Source organism: Typopeltis vanoorti, chromosome 21 (genome assembly GCF_054136105.1).
Source record: "Typopeltis vanoorti isolate ZY-2024b chromosome 21, IOZ_Tvanoo_1.0, whole genome shotgun sequence".
Classification (NCBI taxonomy): domain Eukaryota; kingdom Metazoa; phylum Arthropoda; class Arachnida; order Uropygi; family Thelyphonidae; genus Typopeltis; species Typopeltis vanoorti.
The window spans coordinates 14,692,508-14,712,220 of NC_143569.1; the positions used below are offsets into that span (position 1 = coordinate 14,692,508).

General features: G+C 35.6%; 1 protein-coding gene across 2 annotated transcripts in view; it reads left to right on the top strand.

Annotated features, from left to right (window-relative positions):
• The first annotated feature begins 864 nt into the window (after nt 1-864).
• Nucleotides 865-19,713, top strand: part of smo (smoothened, frizzled class receptor) — a 153,399-nt gene continuing 134,550 nt past the window's right edge. The window contains exons 1-2 of one of the 2 annotated variants that reach the window (XM_090411074.1): nt 865-1,625; nt 8,980-9,210. In XM_090411074.1, coding sequence (XP_090267200.1) covers nt 1,389-1,625; nt 8,980-9,210 — 468 coding nt within the window. In that variant the 5' untranslated portion in view covers nt 865-1,388. Of the gene's footprint in view, nt 1,626-8,979; nt 9,211-14,241; nt 14,339-19,713 lie in introns of those variants that run through there. The other variant, XM_090411075.1, reaches the window with a different exon arrangement.

Consider the following 19,713-nt stretch of genomic DNA (forward strand, 5'->3'; position numbering starts at 1 on the left):
CGTTGAAGGTCTTCCCTCACGTTCAAGATCTTCCACATTTTGCCTTCCTTCCTTAAAAGTTTTATTCCAGCGAAAAACACTTGCCCTCGACATTGCTTCATCGTGGAAAGCTTCGCGTATCATGTTAAAAGTGTCCGATGCCGATTTTTGCAAACGCATACAAAATTTAATCGCATAACGCTGTTCCAAGGACGCTTCCATTTCGAAGACTGGTCGCGCCTCGCAGGTGCGCCGAAACAAGCTTGCGTTTAGTCACTTGACACTCTGGCACATCAGCCCGTATACGCCGTCTATCAACCGCTTTTGTTAATACAGACAGCAACATTTCTTTATTCCACAGAAATTAATATTGTGATGAGTGGTTTCGCCACAGTAAAATTAGTTTTATTACTTATTGAACAGCCCACGTATATTTATAGTTTTTATTAAAAACGGAACAAAATGAACAGTTTTATTAAAACGACGGGACGGCAGGGAAATTCGAAAAAAACGGTACTGTCCTGTTCAAAACGGTACGTATGATCAGCCTATATTTAGTATGATATTTTCCAATGACTTCTAAGTTAAATTTTAAGTCAAACTGAAATAATTGCATTTCGGAATTTTGAGTATGGTATCCCATCCAAAAAATGAAAAAGATTAATAACAAATCGAAGAAGAGCCCGCTTCTGCCCTTGTAAATATGTAGAATTAATATGCTTTCTACTTGCATTTACCTCTAAATGTCTAAGTTATTTAATTTTTTACTTTTTAACTAAGAGCTTTATTTATTTATTTTATACTAATACTTTGTATGTTCTTTATCCAAGCATGTGACGTCACTGTCACATTCCGCTCAGTAGTAGAAGTTAAAGCCGCGCAACATTCGTTCCCATGTGTCATATTTCTTTTTCGTTTGTACTTTAATATTGGTTTTATTATTTTACTAACCACCATTTTATGGAATGCATCGATTTAGTAGATCAGCTGAGTACTTTGTGATGATTTCTGTTTCCTAGTGTAAAATGCAGTACAAAGAGAGAGCTTATACAGTATTTGAGTGTGTTGACGTCAGAGCAGACACGATGTTGTCAAGAGCAAATTAAAAATATGGGATTTTTTTTGCGCGAAAGAATGCAGCTTTCGACTTAAAGTCTGCTCGAAGCGTTACTTTGCTGTAGGAAATTAAGTTCTAAGCGGAATTGAAAATAATTTTCGCTTTGAAATCTGAATTCTTCATATTAAATGAATATAAACAGTACTGATACTATCATGAATCATTTTGCATCCATTGGTAGGATTAGTAAGAGGATACTCGCCCCAAAATTAAATTTTAGCAGAAACGAGAGGATGTAGCATCCTTTAATTTGAATGAAATCTATGTTATTAATGAATGAATATAAAACGTGATGGTATCGAGAGCTATTTTAATCGTTGTGTATGCATTGACGGGATTAGTAAGAGGGCAGAGTAACCAAACAGTTGAACAGAATGTCACAATGGAATTTCGTAAGCCGGAAAATCGTTGCCGCAAATACGCAAAATGTGAGCCGATTGAAAATAATACTTGCCTTGGTGTAGTGTTACCGTATTCTCATACTAGTGTCGATTTAGCGAAAGATTCATCATCTCAAGTGGAAGCTCAAGTAAGTTTGAGCAGGACTGACTGCGTGAATATATGTTGGAATAGTATGATGTATTGGTTAGTTAACCTTGCACTGCAGTAATGAAGGCAGAAAAACTGTAGTTATAACAGAGTATCCAGGTTTTAATTATCTCCCATTCGTTAGATATGCAGATGTAATGATCTGCCTAGGCCACTGATCCCAAATCTCATCCACTGTCTAAAGCATGCTTCTACACCTGTATTCCATACATCTTTTAACAATAAACTGTTACTCTACTTATCTATCCAAGCTAGAAGTCTTCAACTCTTCAGATCATTCAAACCATTTAAATCTTTCTGAAGGGGCTAGAAGAGCATCACTCCTTATAACTTATCTTAGATTTTCATCATCAACAAATCGTTGACCATCCTGTCAGCCCACCATGAAATATTATTAACAAATCAAAGTTTATCCACTTGTTTACAAAGTATGCTATACTTGACAAGAAATTGTATTCTTGTTTTTATCTATTACCCAAGCTTAAGCATGCACAAACTTTGTTTGCTTATGCTTGGGCAAAGGATAAAAAAAGGATATCATTTCCTGTCAAGTATGATATACATTAAAAAATTAATCAAACACAGCAGTCAAGAATGGAACACCAGAATCCTGCAGCACACCACTTTCCTTTCTTTTTCTAAGAAATTGTTTCACCCCTTCTCCCCCATACACACAGTTTAGTATCATTTAGAGATGGTCATTTATAGTTTACATAGCCTACTGCTTATGTTTCCCCCCTCGCTACCATCATCACATGTATGTATGCCAACTTATCATGTAATCTTTGTTTTCTATGGATAGGCATTGTGTCTGTTCTGTCATCAAAATTGATATTTTCATTGTCTCTGCAGTCTTTCATGGTTTTGCTTTCCTCTATGAGAATAGTGTAAGACTTGATAATTTTTATTCATTCTGCATGGTCTTTCCACCTTTCTTTGTATTCACCTGTTTTATCATTTACAGTGTATATATTCAACCCCCCCCCCCAAAAAAAAAATAAATATTTCTGATATAATCTAATCTTGTACAACCTTTCACTAAGCTTAGAAATTTCTTTTCTGCAAAAAAGATCTTTTTTGTTTATAGGCAATGTTTCTAATCCATAAATTACATTATGTATGGCAATTTATGAAATTTTATTTGTATTTCTTTTCTTATTTTACCTACTAATTCTTATTTTTTTTAAACATGTTTTGAAATCTGTTATTTACTTATTTATTTTTTGTTCTGTTCCTAAAACAGTTGAATTGTCTCACTTACTCACACAAATGTCAATGGTTATTTGTTCTAATTGGAATTTCTGCATAAAAGCTGTTACTTTAGATTTATGCATAATGTAGTTGTAATTTGAAAACGGATTTTTGGAGTTTAGTCACTTTATGTTATTATTGCTTGATCATCTGCAAAAAGAACTGTATTAAAAGAAATTTTATGATTAACAAATTTCTCTTTTTTTCCCATTATTTACTTATTTCTGTATATATTAGAGATGGACATAAGAAACAACCTTGTTTTAATCCTTGATTTATAGTTATTTCTTTAGAATTCTCAGAGTAAAAATTTAAAATGATTTATCTTCCTTGGTATAGGCTCGAATAGTGTCTGTATCTGGCTTTTAGGATATGCTTTTAACTCCATAATTTGCCAAAGTTTTTCTCCTATAATGTGGTTAAATGCTTTTACATAGTCAACAAATGGTGTGTGTATATATACACCATTTGTTGACTGTGCACATATATATATATATATATATATATATATATATATATTTAAATTAAATTCTCTCTCTTTTTCTCTTTATAATGAACTAAGGAATGAAATAGCATGCTTACATGGTCTCCTTCAGAGAACAAAATGGGAATGAGTGACTGGAGAAATGATTGTCGCATGGTACAGCAGGTGTCAGAATAAAAGAAAAAGTGAATGGGAAAAATTTAAAAGTTCGAGAAACTGGAAATAAAGTATTGTATGGAGATTCGATGACAAGAAGTATACTTAATGAGAAAGTGATGAAAGCATGTTTCTCCAGGTCTGAAGATCAAAGAAGTTAGTGAAGCTGTTATTTTACAGACGGGAGAAGTGAAAGAGACGATTGTTATGGCAGTAACAAGTGATTTGAAAGGGAAAAAATATGCAATGAGAGAAGATATGAAAGAGTTGTTGTAAGAAGTGAAAATGAAGAGTTTTGCCAACAAGAATTGCCAATACAAGATTGGTAATTGTATTGGCAATTGCAAGAATTGATGATATGCATCACCACTTAAAAGTCCATGATAAAAATGAAGCATATGCTCAGTGGCTCAAATCAGACACTCTATTTTCTCATTTTGCTTACACTACAACCGAAACAAATGTAGAAAAGGTATCAAACAGGCCCAAATCAGACTTCATAAGGATGAAATTCAATAAGCTTGTTTTCTGCTCAATTTGCAGTTGAGCATTCTGGTCCCTTGCTAAGTCTGTTGGGTGTAACTTCTCTCTCATCTAAGGATAAACCAGACTACTTGGCATCAGTATTTTCCTCCAACTTCTGTTTACATGACAAGGCAAATCACCTGCACTACCACAAACTGCCATTGTTACTTCTCTCTCTCTCTCTCTCTGATCTTTTGCCAGAAGGATATCAGGAAAATTCTCATTAATCTTGATACTAATAAGGCTTATGTCCAGGTGGTATTTCTCCAGTTGTACTCAATTGCATGCCATGGTTGTGGCTTCCATCACTACAATCAGTGACCTCCTTTCTCTGACTTCAAATTCTATTCATAGTTTTGCTGATGATAGTACTCTTCATTCCTCTTCCTCATTTGAGAAATCCTGCAGTACACAAATGATTGACACTCAAGGCCTTCCACAACCAATTATTTAAATACTGATCTCCATACCATTCTCAAATTTGTTGACAACTTAGTAAATTTCAATGCTATTAAAATTCAAGCCTGTCTTATTACCCACAAGAAAGATCCTACTTCATCCCACTTACTTTTGATAATGTTCTAATATCCTTTCAAGACATCTTTTTTTTTTTTTTTAGACTGACTGTCACATCCAGCTTACCCATTAACACAAACATTACGTCAGTTGCCTCCTCACCCTCCAAAAGAAAATTATTTTTAATCAATAACATTACTTCTCTTCTCTTTCTTTTAAGGTTACACGGTGATCAGCATTCATATTTACGAATTTAGGGACACAAAACACACGTGTTGAAATGATTATTTTACTTATTATTAATAAAATAACAATTGACGTTTCGACCCCTGTATTGAGGTCATCATCAGAAAAATACATGTGTATATGAAAACAAGCTACATGTTCTTGCACTCTACAAAGGTAAATTGAATCTACGCTGTTAATTAAACCCAATAAACTGCTAAAGAACCCTTACTAAAATTTTCTTCAGGACTTGTACAGTTCAGGTTGTTATTGAATTTTAAACAAAAAAACTTATTATTATTATTACCCAAGACCCAATGGAGTCAAAGACTCATCTAGGAGGTCCTTTTATCAAACACACAGCTCATCATACTGTGCCTTTAAACACACTCAAATTCTCTGCAGACACCACACTCTCAGGCATTCCAATCATTCACAACTCTACATGAAAAAAAAAAAAAAAAACTGCTTCTCACTCCCATGCTCACCCCCCCCCCTTATGTAGCTTCCAGGGATGACCTCTGGTTCTCACCTCATCTTCCACTATTTTCTGTACAACTTCTCCAGCATTGATCCTATAACAATCCCTTAATAACTTGTAGGCCTCTATCATATCTTCCCTCCTCCTCCTCCTGTCTACCAGACTCTGCAAGTTGAATCTTTTCAAACTTTCCTCATACTCGACATTCCAGAGGTTAGAAACTACCTTAGTCAGTTGCCTCTGGACCCTCTCCAACATATCTCCATCCTTCTGAAAACCAGGTGATCAAATCTGGGCACAATAGTCCATGTGTAGCCTTATGTAAGACTTCTTGTTCCTTATACAATGGAACAAGAATCTCCCTACTTCTACAAGTCAGCATCCTCTGCATCATTCCCAAAAGCCTTTGTGTTGTCTTCACAATTGTGGCTATGTGTCCCCTAAATTTCAGATCCTTATCCACTATAACCCCCAGATCTCTGACAGTATTTCCTCCACCTCGACAATATATCTTCACCAAGCATAAATTCTGCATCCCATTTTTGTTTTCCAAATTTTAAAACTTAATATTTTGCAACATTGAACTCACATCCCAACTTCAAGTTTTCTTATATTGAGATTTTTCTTTGGCTTGTTCTGGTTGCTATAATGGTTGCAAATGGGTCCTCCACATTCTTGGAACGACTAGACCATCATTTTTGTTCAGGTTAGGACTGTGTTTGAGCATTTCACATGCTTCTTTAAATTTCCTCTTGAACCAAGTTTTGGTACGGTGTAGAGACTTGGTACCTTTCCAGTCAATTCTGTGGTACCAAGTCCCTACACCGCACCAAAACCTAGTTCGAGAGGAAATTTAAAGAAGCATGTGAAATGCTCAAACACAATCCTAACCTGAACAGAAATAATTGTCTCACCATTCCAAGAATGTGGAGGACCATTTGTAATCAGAACAAGCCAAAGAAAAATCTCAATACAAGAAGACTTGAAGGTTTTTTTTTTTTTTAACATTCAATAGCAATTTGAACTGTAAAAGTTCAGAAGAAAATCTTATAGCAACCTGAACTGTAAAAGTTCAGAAGACAATCTTAGTATAGCAACCTGAACTGTACAAGTCCTGAAGAAAAGCTTAGTACGGGAAGACTTTAGCAAGGTTTTTTTTTTTTTTTTTTTTTTTTTTTTTTTTCCACTAGAGGTAAGGCTAAAATTAACTACGTCGCCACCAATATGGATAAAATACATCACTCCTCTACGCTTCATATCCATCACATATTTCAATGTAATATCAATGTTATTACAATTTTAATATGCACTTCGCATCCATGCTAACTTGGACGTATATATACGTCCTGGCTGGTTAACAGCGTAGATTCAATTTACCTTTATAGAGTGCAAGAGCATGTAGCTTGTTTTTCATATACACATGTATTTTTCTGATGATGACCTCAATACAGGGGTCGAAACATCAATTGTTATTTTATTAATAATAAGTAAAATAATCATTTAAACGTGTTTTGTGTTCCTAAATTCGTAAATATGGATTATTTCTCTTCTGCTCAACTCATAACACTGTCTCAGATCCAACCAACCTTGGAATATTGTTCTGACATTTGGGATGATGCACCCAGAACCTCCTTGATGATATACAGAATGAGGGATTTGCTTGATAGCTGACCCCCCCCCTCTCTGTCTCACACAGACTCCCCCCCCCTTCAGTCATTTTCTTGTAAGCACTTTGTTTCTGCAGTATGCTTTTTCTATCAAAGCCATTATAGACACTGCTCTGCTAAACTGGCAATTACCATTCTTTCACTTTCTTCTAATCATGTAAGAACTAGAGCAGCTGCTGACCAATCCCCATACACTGTAAAACTCCGAATATACCAAATTAACTTCTCATCATCTTTCTTTGCTTTCCATTAACCTCTATTTCTTAGAATTCTTAGAGTCTCCTTTATACTGTTTTTTTTTTTTTTCCTCATTGAGTATAATTTGTTAAAAAACATCAATTTATTACTTCTTTCTCCTTAATCACTTCCCACATGTCACTATTCCGTATTATAGGTCTTTTGATTTGGAAGTCATTAAAAAGAAAAAACATTACATGGTTTGGTTATTTTTAGTGTATAGTATACTTTCAAGTTTTTTGTTTTTAGTATACTTTCAAGAGGTATACTATATATTATGATAACCCTCCACAATATTTCATTACTACTTCTCTGTGAATGGTTTTTTCCCCCATATTGGTTTATTATTTCTCTGTGATCTGATCAATATGAACTTTTCTGTCTGTAAGGCATTCTTACTGTATAAGCCCATATCTTGTTCTTTCTCTGTGTCTTTTCTTTTGTCAGTTTTGCTTTAAACACCTAGTTTGCTAATCTTTGCTAATTTCTCTTAATTCCTCTTCTGGCCTTTACTTTTATCATAAATGCTTTCCCATTGATACATTGTTGCTAGTTTGTTGAGTTTGAGTTAATCATAGTTCCTTAACAAAAATGAGAGAGAGAGAGAGAGACCTTTTATAATTGGGCAGTGTCCATTAGTACGATATCTGGTAATGTTATATTGTCATATGTATTATTTCAGCCAGTATTGGTTGAATTAATTGGCTAAGTCTCAAATTGCCAGTCTCTCCTCATTTGTTCTGCATCCAGATTACCTAATAATGAGGTGCACTGCAGGGAGACGAGGATTGGCCATTTTGTCAGAATTCCCAGTAGGCTTTCTACTTGCTTTATAATCTAAGGAAGGTCTCATCCTAGACATGCAGCTTTGATCTTTGAATAATCCTTTATTATAATATAACATATCATAGACTTGGTATTATTGTAGTTACCCATCTCTGAATTCTTTATATATTTTATCCAGCACCCTGAAAATCAGCTGACCAAATCTGAGTGTAGTGTAGTCTGGTTTTGTAATGCTAGAAACACTAATACCATGCTTAACACTATTTCTGCATGGTGCTCTTGCTCAGTAATTCCCAAGAATGGGCATGTCATTGCACCTTTTGCAATTACTAACTCCACCTCATTAATACAGACAGCAGATTGGGAAGTAATCTCAGAAAATTGCAAGTCTTTTGAATTTCACAGAAAACTAATAGTGTGGTTCCTTTTATACAATACAGTATAATTAATGACTCATAAATATCACTCAATAAAAGTTTATTATCATTCTACCATATTTGTATTTTCACCTATCTAACAAAATATGATGTTACATTTGCCCATTTAACACTGTGTTCTAGGAATGTATCCTGAGTACTAACTGGGGTAGACCTGTATAAGGATTTACATTCTCAAATATTGAAAGAATATATAATACATAGTGAAAGATGTTTTTTCGTTCACTTCTCAAATAACCAGATTAATGCAGAAGAGATTTTTCTTAAAATGCAAGGAGACTGGGGTAAACCAAAGGACCATCCCTTGAGGCTATATAAAGTGGCTATGTGCAGAGCATTGAGAAGTAGGTTTATTTGCACAGGAAGAGTGGTTAGGGAGTGGATTGTGATGATTTTAAGGCATGGTTTGATTATCATTTTATGTGAGAGAGTGAGGATCGCCAATGATGATTCTGACTCTGTGGAGGTCTCTGATGATGATGATAATTAGGATATTTTGATTTGTTAAATAAAAACGGTTACTGGTTCAAATATTTATTTTTATTTTATTTATTTTTTTCTTATTTTAGAATCAGCTTGCTCTTTGGAAAGCCTTACAGAGTGTTCCTAGGTGCTGGGCTGTAATTCAGCCTTTATTGTGTGGAGTGTATCTTCCTCGATGTGAGGATGATAAAATTTTTCTTCCAACACAAGAAATGTGTCGAGTTACAAGAGGAGTTTGCAGAATAGTTGAAATAGATCATGGTTGGCCTGAGTTTCTTCGCTGTGAGAAAGAAGAACAATTTCCTTCAGGATGCAGAGTAAATTTCTTTTTTAATTTATTTAAAAGTTAGTTAATTTCCTGTAATAGGGAATGGAAGTTTACTATGGTATGCAAAGTTTATATTAGTTCATTTACACACAGCAATGAACATCAGTGTGTTTTTATATATAGTTAAATCTCTTTATATATTAATTTTTGCCAGCTGTATTGATACTGCATAACTTCTGTGATTAGGGAATGAAAAACAGTTCTCTATTTGGCCACATATTCCTGACCTGAACATTTTGCTGAGATACAAGGGTGGTCTGAAAAGTTCTCGGCCTCGACCATAGATGGCAACACTATCGACAAGATTTTTTTTTTCTAAGTTGGTACATCTGTCATAAGCATCCATGTGAAATTGCAAGTCATTCTATCAAGTAGTTTGTCTTATACAGCTGTATGAAGCAAAAGTGTTATCTGTATCCCTTGAAAATGGATAAAATTGAGTATCATGTGGTTATAAAATTCTTTGTAAAAGAAGGTTTAACACCAAAAGAAATTTATTTGAAGTTCATAAAAGTTTATGGACACTCTTCTCCTTTGTTTTCAAAAATTAAGAAATGTGCTACCGAGTTTAAACGTGGCCATACCAGCCCGGAAGATGATTCACATGAAGGACGTCCAAAAAGTGTAACCACACCAGAAATCATTGATCAAGTGCATGATATGGTATTGGATGACTGGCAAGTCAAAATGCGTGAAATTGCCGAGGCATTTCAAAAGAACGTGTAGGATATATTTTGCATGAAGAAATGCAAATGAAAAAGCTTTGCACAAGATGGATACTGCACTTGCTCACAGCAGATCAAAAACGCACTCGCATGAAAATCTTTGAACAGTGCTTGGAGTGTTTATACAAGAATAAAACTGATTTTGTGCATCAATTTATTACTATGGATGAGATTTGGATTCACCATTACACACCAGAATCCAAACAGCAGTCAGAACAGTGGAGAGAAGCCGGTTGTTCAGTGCCAAAGAAGACAAAGTCGGTTCCATCAGCAGGAAAGGTCATGGCATCGGGGTTTGAGGAACGCTAAAGGCATTTTGTTTATTAATTATCTTGAAAAGGGTAAAGCAATAACCAGGGAATATTATTCTGATCTTTTAACCAGACTAAACGAAAAAAATTGTGAGAAAAGACCTGGTTTGCAGAAGAAAAAAATCATCTTTCATCAGGACAATGCACCTACCCACAAAGGTGTTTTGGCAATGGGAAAATTAAGGGATCTGCACTATGAATTGTTGTTGGAACATTCACCCTATTTCTCCAGATTTGGCTCTCTCTCTCTCTCTCTCTGACTTCTATCTCTTCCCAAAACTCAAATTCCTACTTGCTGGTCAGCATTTTTCTTCGAATCAAGAGGTGATTGCAGCTGTAGAGGGGTATTTTGCAGATCTTACTGAGAACCACTAGAGGGATGGGATAATGATGCCGGAGCATCACTGGAATAAATGTATTAGTCTTAAGAAAGAATATGTTGAATAATAAAAATGATTTTGAAATTATGAATTAGTTTTTTCATTGTTAGGCCGAGAACTTTTTAGACCACCCTCGTATTTGAACAGCCAGTATTCTAGAATTCAGATTGACTGTAGGAAAGAAAAAGGAAAGAAAAACGACATAAAAACAGTTTACTCTTATATTGTTTGATTACCCAGGAATCAACCTTATGTTTCCTTGGTTTTCACTACAGATCTGTCTCCTCCTTCCCACACAGGCAAATTCTACTTGTCAAGAAATTATATTCTTATTTAATCCTTTACCCAGACATAAGCACAACTAAGCTATTTGTATATAGGGGGTGTTGACTTCAAATCAATCGCTTCAGTAGTATCCCATAATGCAAATCCATATGAAATATTAATGTATAATGCTATGCATTATGAGAATGATCACTACCCAGACAGGTTTCAACCTTTACTGAGTTCTCATTGAAGTCTGAGAGCCACAACCAGAAGGATACCAAAGTTGAATTAATGCAGAAGTATCTATTTTCCTACTGGAACCATTCATTAGTGCCAAGGTGACAATATTGAAAAGTAAACACAAAGGATATCTTACAGAAGATGCAGACATCAAAGAAAGATCGAAAGAGTATACAGAAGACCTTTACAGAAAGGACTCCAAAATCACTAAGAAATTTGAAGAGCAGAATTATACACCGGAACCAGTACCAGTGGAGAGTGAAGTGAGGTGGGCACTGCAACAGATGTCCAGTAAGAAAGCACCAGGAGGAGATGGAATACCCATTGAGCTGCTCAAAGCCCTGGGAGAAGAGGCAGTTAAAATTTTAACAGCTCTTTGTCAGCAAATTTGGATCACAACTACATCGCCTGAGGAATGGAAAAAATCAGTTTATATACTTTTATTGAAGAAAGGCAACGCAAGAGAGTACGAAAATTGCAGAACTATTGCATTGATTTCTCATGCAAGTAAAGTCTTACTTAAGATCATTCAGAAAAGACTGGAACCATTCATGAAGAGAGAAATGCCAGATGAACAGGCAGGATTTTGAAAAGGCAGAGGAACAAGAGATCAAATCGCCAATGTAAGATGGATAATAGAAAGCGCACAGGAATATCACAAGAATGTCTACCTTTGTTTCCTTGACTATAGCAAGACTTTTGAAACTGTGGAATGTGTTAAGAACAATGGGAGTCCCAAAGCATTTCATTATCCTTCTGAGGAATCTTTATTATGAACAAGAAGCTACTGTCCGAACAGATCTTGGAGAAGCTGAGTATTTCACAATAGGTAAAGGGATGCGACAAGGATGTATTTCATCTCCATACTTGTTTAACTTGTACAGCGAATACATTTTAAGAATGGCAGGGCCAGAGGAGTCTTCAGTTGGAATTAAAATTGGTGGAAAAAATATTAATAATTTGAGGTATGCAGATGATACCACCTTGCTAGCAGAATGCAAAGAAGATTTGAAGGAACTTATTATGAAAGTTAAAGAAGAAAATGCTAAATATGGACTTAAACTTAACCTCAAAAATACAAAAGTTATGGCAACATGTATACTTAATGATTTTGAAGTAGATGGGAAGAAAATGGAAGCAGTTAACAATTTTGTATTCCTAGGATCCTGAATTGATAAAGATGGTTATTGTACCGAAGAAGTTAGAAGAAGATTATTACTCAGAAAAAAAGCAATGACAAATTTAAGCAAGATCTTTAAAGATATTAGCCTCACAACAACAAAAATCAGAATCGTGAAAGCGATGGTATTCCCTGTGGTGCTGTATGGATGTGAAAGTTGGACCCTGAGAAAGAGTGAAAGAAGGAAGATAGATGCATTTGAATTATGGGTTTGGAGACACTTACTAAGAATACCATGGACTGCAAAGCAAACCAATGAATCAGTGAGAGACAGAATAAAACCAGATTGCTCCCTTGAAGCTATGATCATCAAGCAAAAATTATCATACTTCCGACATATATGCAAGCAAATGACAGTCTGGAGAAGATGATGATGCTTGCTAAAGTTGATGGAAGCAGGAGAGGAGGAAGACCAAGAATTAGATGGGTGGATGGAGTTAGAGAAGCAACTGGAGTGTGCTTGGAGGTTCTGAAAGACATGGTCAGGGACAGATCAGAATGAAGAGTGTATGTTCGTGGAGTCGCCAGGAGTTGGAAACGACTCGATGGATCATAATGGATGTAGGGCAAGAGTTGCACTATATTTGCTAACGGGAAGAAAGTTTAAAGGTCACCGAGACAGTGAAGGTTAAGCACAATGAGCTGTAACAACAAAAACATCTATTTTCCTTATACAAGTAACAAAAATATTACTTATATATGGAAAAATATTATTAATATACTCTGAATACTAATATACTAAGACTATCTCTGATGCAGAGTATTTTAATAATGAGGTACTAAACGTTTTTTTTTTCTACTTGGACATGGAAAATATATGACTTCTGCATTCATTTATTTATCCTTGGTAACCTGGGTCTGGCTCCCACTGATGAGTCCTTAATAAAGGTTGAAACTGATCTGGGTAGTGACCATTCTTCCCATCATACATAACAATATGCATGTCCAAAAGGAAGTGTGTGCTTTGTATTACTGAGGCAGTTGATGTGAAGTCGACGGCCTCTGTTCACAAGTAGCCTAGTCATGAAGATTCTTCTTGTGAAGTATCTTCACACAATGTTTGCTTACACTTGAGTAAATGATTAAAGGCAAGTGTAATTTACTTTCTAACCAAGTAAAAAGTCTTTTTAATGATATGAATGCTTTGTTGGATGAGGAAGGAAAAAAAAAGCAACATATTCAAGACTGTAAGTCTATTACTTGATATGGCAGGATTAAGTTGAGGTAGAGAGCTACAAATGCGAATAATTCATTAAGTAGACTATGTAGAAAATATGATGTATAGTATGTTGATATATGGGACGGTTTTGATGGTTTAAAGGATTTGCACTTGCAGGATCGATTAATTGAATGGATTTGGTATCGGTTTCTTCGAGAAGTTGTTTGTGGAAGACTGAATAGTCACAGAAACTAAATGAATCTGGCTGGTTGCATGAAAACATGGATTAAATAAAGAGGGAAAATTAACATGACCTGTAGGAATGGTCAAGAGGGTGCTGTATAGGCAGATGGATGCATGTACGTTCGCTGCTCTCATTTTTATAGGTTTAAAATGGCTTTTAACTCATGTTTTTAATTTGAAAGTGCTGCTATTTACTTCTACTAGTCGTGCTGAAGACAGGGATGTTTAAATCACCAAATTCGGCTAAGTAGTATTCAAATTTTCAGTGTAGAAAGTCATAGAGTGAACTGCTGTCACCAACCAGCAAAAGACATCGCCATTTTAAAAGTTGCACTACAGTCGCTAACGGGAAGAAAATTTAAAGGTCACCGAGACAGCGAAGGTCAAGCAAAATGAGCTGTAACAAGTGCAGTAAGCCATTAAGCGACGAAGGGGATGGGCCACATTGTTCTGGATGTGGCAAAAGACAACACTTTCAATGTTCAGGGATCTCAGAAAGCACGTGGAAAGCAAAAGGAGCCGCGAAACAGACCAAATTGCGCTGTCTACAATGCCGTGAGAAAATGAAGAACAAAGAACAGACACTAAAGAAAAGCAACGATGCACGTCAAGGTAAGCCGATTTCTGATCCTAAAATTACAGATAACTTTGAATTTAAACTCATGGTTAAAGACTTGCTAAATACACACATGGAACAAATCATCAAAAAATTTGAGGAGTATGAAAGTTACATACAGTTCAATAATGTGACCTCTGAAGAAATGTTAGGAACCGTGTGAGAAATAGAAAAAATTAACGGTAGCGATAGAAACACTCAAACGCGAAAATGAAGAACTGCGGAAAGAGGTAAGCACACTCAAGTGTCAAATGGAGCACATGCTACAAAAAGAAAGAAAAAAATAACTTCAAATTGAGGGGGGAATAACAAAAGAAAACACAGAAGACTTAAGCAACATAATCCAACTGATCGGCAGCAAAATTGGCATTCAAGTCGCAACCACAGACATCGCTTCTATTAACCGAGGCTCACAAAAAAACAAAGAGAGACCACCATCAATCATTTCTCGTTTTACCAGCAGAAGTCTGAGAGACTCCATTCTTGCAGCAAGCAAGAAAACAAAGCCTACATCATCAATCCTAACACAAGAAACTCCCAACACCAATCTATATAACTGAGCACTGGACTCCATACTTCTAAAATCTTTTATACTAAGCAAGGAAGACAAAAACAGAGAAAAACTACAAGTTCCTGTGGACTAAAGATTCACAGATATTTATAAGAAAGAATGAAAACACTCTAGTTTATATAATTACAAGAGAATCCAACCTACACAGCCTACCAATATAAAACACTAACTCTTTACAACCTTAAGAACAAGATTAGAAATCACTTAAAAACTATATAATGGAGATCTCAAACATAGGCAGCATATCCAGTTAGATAATATAAACTTCAAAGTCTTTGACTCTTTGAAGAAATGATCAGACAACATTTCTACCAATACTAACTTCACTATCATACACACAAACATAAGAAGTATAAAAAAACACTGGCTTATATTGATAACACTGTTCAACTACACCGTGACAAACATAGATGCGCTAATACGAACCGAAGTTGCAATAAACTACACAGAAATTTACACATACAACATTACTAATTACCAAACCTACAACTTATTTAGACCAAACAAAAGAGGAGGTGGTATCATGGCATTTATCAAAGAAAAATACAATGTGACTGAAAAACAAACTCATTTCGAACATGTGGATACACTAATTTTGGAAAACGTAAATAGCCACAAACATAGTTTCAAGTACACAATATACAGACCCCCAGATGATCCATTCAGCTTTCTTCATGAGTTAGAAACATGGCTAAGTGGCATCGAACCCTGCACAACACATAGGTTCATCCTAATAGGAGATATTAACATAAATACTCTTGACCATGCTTCTTCAACCACTAACATGTACCTTGATATACTAATTCAATACAACATAAACCTTACCATTAACTCCCCAACAAGAGAAGAAATACTCAACAATACACTAACACAATCATGCATTGATCATATCAACATTCGGACTCCCATCCATACATATACATCATCAGTAATTAACTTCAAAATTGTCGATCACCGCTTTGTTTCAACTTCGTTTTATTACGTTACCTATCCCCTCCCCCTCTCACTACCACAAAAGTCGACAAAACTCAATCATATTAAAGAGCATTGTCGATAACCTGGTAAAAATACAGACTGGAATGGCCTACTTAAAATAAATGATCCTGTAACATTATACGAGAATAATTAAAATTAAAAGAAACACACATATTAACCACAGTGAAAATTATTTACTTGTAAATATTTCATCCTAAGTATCTTAGGACATCATCAGTACAGTAGTTTAAACAATAATTGGAATAACATACAGTTAGGGCACATAATTACAATAGAATCTCATTAAACGTGCGTAACGTGTTACAGAAGTAAAAAAAAAAAATTTGGTTTGATGCATCAAACCAGACAAGAAGAAGTCCATAGGATTCCCATACCTTACGTCAAAGGCATCTCCAAACATCTTTCTAAAATTATGAAGAAATACAATTTTGCCACTACTTACAAACCTATCAACCAAATTTACAACTTGTTACCTTCTCCTAAGGACAAACTCTCACCTTTGATGTTGCCTGGCGTTTATGAGATTCCATGCTCATGCAAATTGTCTTACTTTGGACAGACAGGTAGGTCTCTTCAGAAATGCATCTCGAAATATCAAGACCACATTTGTCTTTTTAAACCACAGAAATCTCTCAACACGGAATTGAAAATCCAAGCCATAGGATCGATTGGGAAAAGTCTCAACTTTTACATAGATCTTTATATAAACATGAACGTTTATATAAAGAAAGTTCTGAACCCCTACTTCACACACCAAATTTAAACCGCAACGACATTCTTATTATTCCTAAAGTATGGGAAATTGTCATACAAAATTGTGTAAAATAATTATTAGTTATTTATTTTATTATTATTATTATTTTTTTACTTCTGTAACACGTTACGTATGTTTAATGAGATTCTATTGTAATCATGCACCCTTCAACAATCTCTACACCCTTCAACAACTAATACGATTCTTTTGTGAGATCACATCAGATACCCATGCAACTCGACAACCTACCAAGAAACTTAAAACACATAGATAACTGCAGAACATTAGAACATGAACTCTGGAAAATATACCAAGAAAATTAATATACCATTAACACTAATATACACATCACAAATTGCCAGCATCCAATGCCTACATCACATACATAAACAGTAACAACAACAACATAACTAGTGAAAGCTAAATCCCACTAATCCCACTGGCATTATTCCACAACAACTAAAAACTGCAATAATTATGCCAATTTATAAACATGGTGAAAGAAAAGATACTCAGAACTTCATGAAAGCTAACCCAAGCTTCAAAGTAGGTGGGATTAAATCGCCTCACTCATCTACACGTAATCCTTATAATCAAAGAATGCAGATTATGTAACAGAACAGTCAGTAAAGTGTATAACAATAATGAAGATACTGATATTAAAATAAAAAAATTGTGTATATGTAAATAGGCTGTATAATAATAAGCTATGATATCGATATTGAAAAAAAAAATGGTATGATTAGTTTGATTAAGAAAGAAAACAAACTGTAAAACTATAGTAAGGGATTTGGTTTCTCTCTGGTCATTCACTTCATGTCATGGTGAATGGTACCCTCTCTTCGAGCTCTGCCACAAATGCAGGAGTTCAATTTTCTCACCTATCCTCTTTCTCTTGTAAATGATCTACTCTCAGTCACTACAAATCCTATCCATAGCTTTGCTGATGATAGCACCCTCTGCTGATCCTACTCCTTTGACAAACCATGTAGTTTCCAGACATCCCTTACATCAAGATCATTTGCAACCAGTGCCGTCAACACTGATCTTTGTATCATCATTCAGTGGACAAGGATAACCTTCATTGCCAAAATACAGTCCTGCATTTTCTCTTGCAGAAGGGATCTGAGCTCCCTTTGCCTCATCCTCATATCACTAGACAGGATGAACTCTCTCTCTTCCCCCCCCCCCCTTTGGACCAACATTTACCTCCAACCTCTCTCGTCACAAACACATCACATCAGTAGCTTCCTTATCTTCTAAAAAACTAGGCATTCTTTTCTGCTCAAGAAGCTATTTTATACCATCCAGCTACTATATAAATCCCAAATCTGCCCATCCTTAGAATATTACACATTTGTGGTACACCTAAAACCTCAAAAATTATTGATGCTATCCAGAAGAGCCATCCAACTTATAGATGATCCTTCCCCAACAGGCTTACTTCAACCTCTATCTCACAGATGTAACGTTTCATTTCTGTCTCTCTTCTACAGATATGTCCATAGTCACTGCTCCAGTGAAGTGGCAAATGTCATTCCTCCACTTGCCGTTAGGCTTGTTTAAACAAGAGCAACTGCTCTTAACATCCCTTTACAGTACAACTGCAAACTCATTGAACCTGCTTCTCTTCCTCAGGAACAGCCTTCCTCGTGATGTTTCCCAACAATTTCAACCTACAGCCCTTAAGGGTCAAAGCTGTATAACTGAGAGGAGACCACCACATAGCCTTTAAAGGAATGCGGAGAACCGACCAGGGCTTCTGACCTAATGTCCAATCCTCACCTTCTCGTGGTGGTGAGTATCTACTTTGGGTATCTACTTTGATACTGAATGAACGAGGATGGGCTGGCAATTTGGGATTTAGCCGACCAAATTGTATTCTTATTGGTTAAACCAAAATAAAAAATGATGGTACAACATGACAAAATTTCATGCCAGCTGGGGCGTCGCCGGTTAAACAAGGCCCCCGTTGTTTTCGCCAGGGAACCAGGGCGAACAGCAAAAAGTCAGCTACTGGAACAAATCTGAAAACAAACCCCAACTCAACATCACCAGAGTTAAAGATCGGTACTATCAACGTAAGAAGCCTGAATGGCAAAGAAATGGAGCTAGCTGAGGAATTAGATAAGTACCAGATTGACATAATAGGGGTGACTGAAACAAAAAAGACCAAAACTGGTGAGATCTTTCTGAGCAATAAATACAAAATGTTATATTCAGGCAATGACAATCAAGGAAAAGAAGGAGTAGCCATAGTATTCAACACAAAATACGAGGCTAATCTTCTTGAATGGCAGTCAGTCTCAAATAGAGTAATGTGGGCAAATATGAGAATGGGGAACTGGACAATGAGACTTATTTGTGCCTATGGTCCCACAGAAGGTTCTACTAAGGTAGAAGTGGAGGAATTTTTTGAGGCTTTAGAAAAAGCAACTGACACAATGAAAAAGGAAAAGTTGGTCCTTGTTGGGGATCTAAATAGCAGAGTAGGAAATGATTGTGAAACATACAAAAATATTTTGGGAAAATTTGGAGAAAAGAGCAAAGCTAATAATAATGGCAAATATCTGTTGGATTTCTGCTCAGGACATGGACTGGTTATTACTAACACCATGTTCCAACATAAAAATGTGCACAAATTCACATGGAGAGAAGAGGCAAGGTATAAGAAAAGTCTCATTGACTGACTATGTTATTGTTGATAGTGATGTTTTCTCCCTGGTGCAGGACACCAGAGTGTACAAAGGATTTGAAATTGGAAGTGATCACTATTTAGTCTTGAGCAGGATAAAATTGAATTTCATATTGAAAAGAATAACATGTAAGAAAGTTTTAAAGCGAATAAAAGTTGAGCAGCTCTCAGATGTGGACTGTAGACTAAAATACAGAAAGATTATTGAAAAGAAAATGAAAGAGTTTGAGAACAGGAATCAAACCTTGGAGATTCAGTGGCAAACTCTGAAGAACACATTGATTGATTCTGCCAGAGAGGCATGTGGTGAGGTTGTGTGCAAGGATAAAAAAATCAGAACTCCCTGGTGGACAAA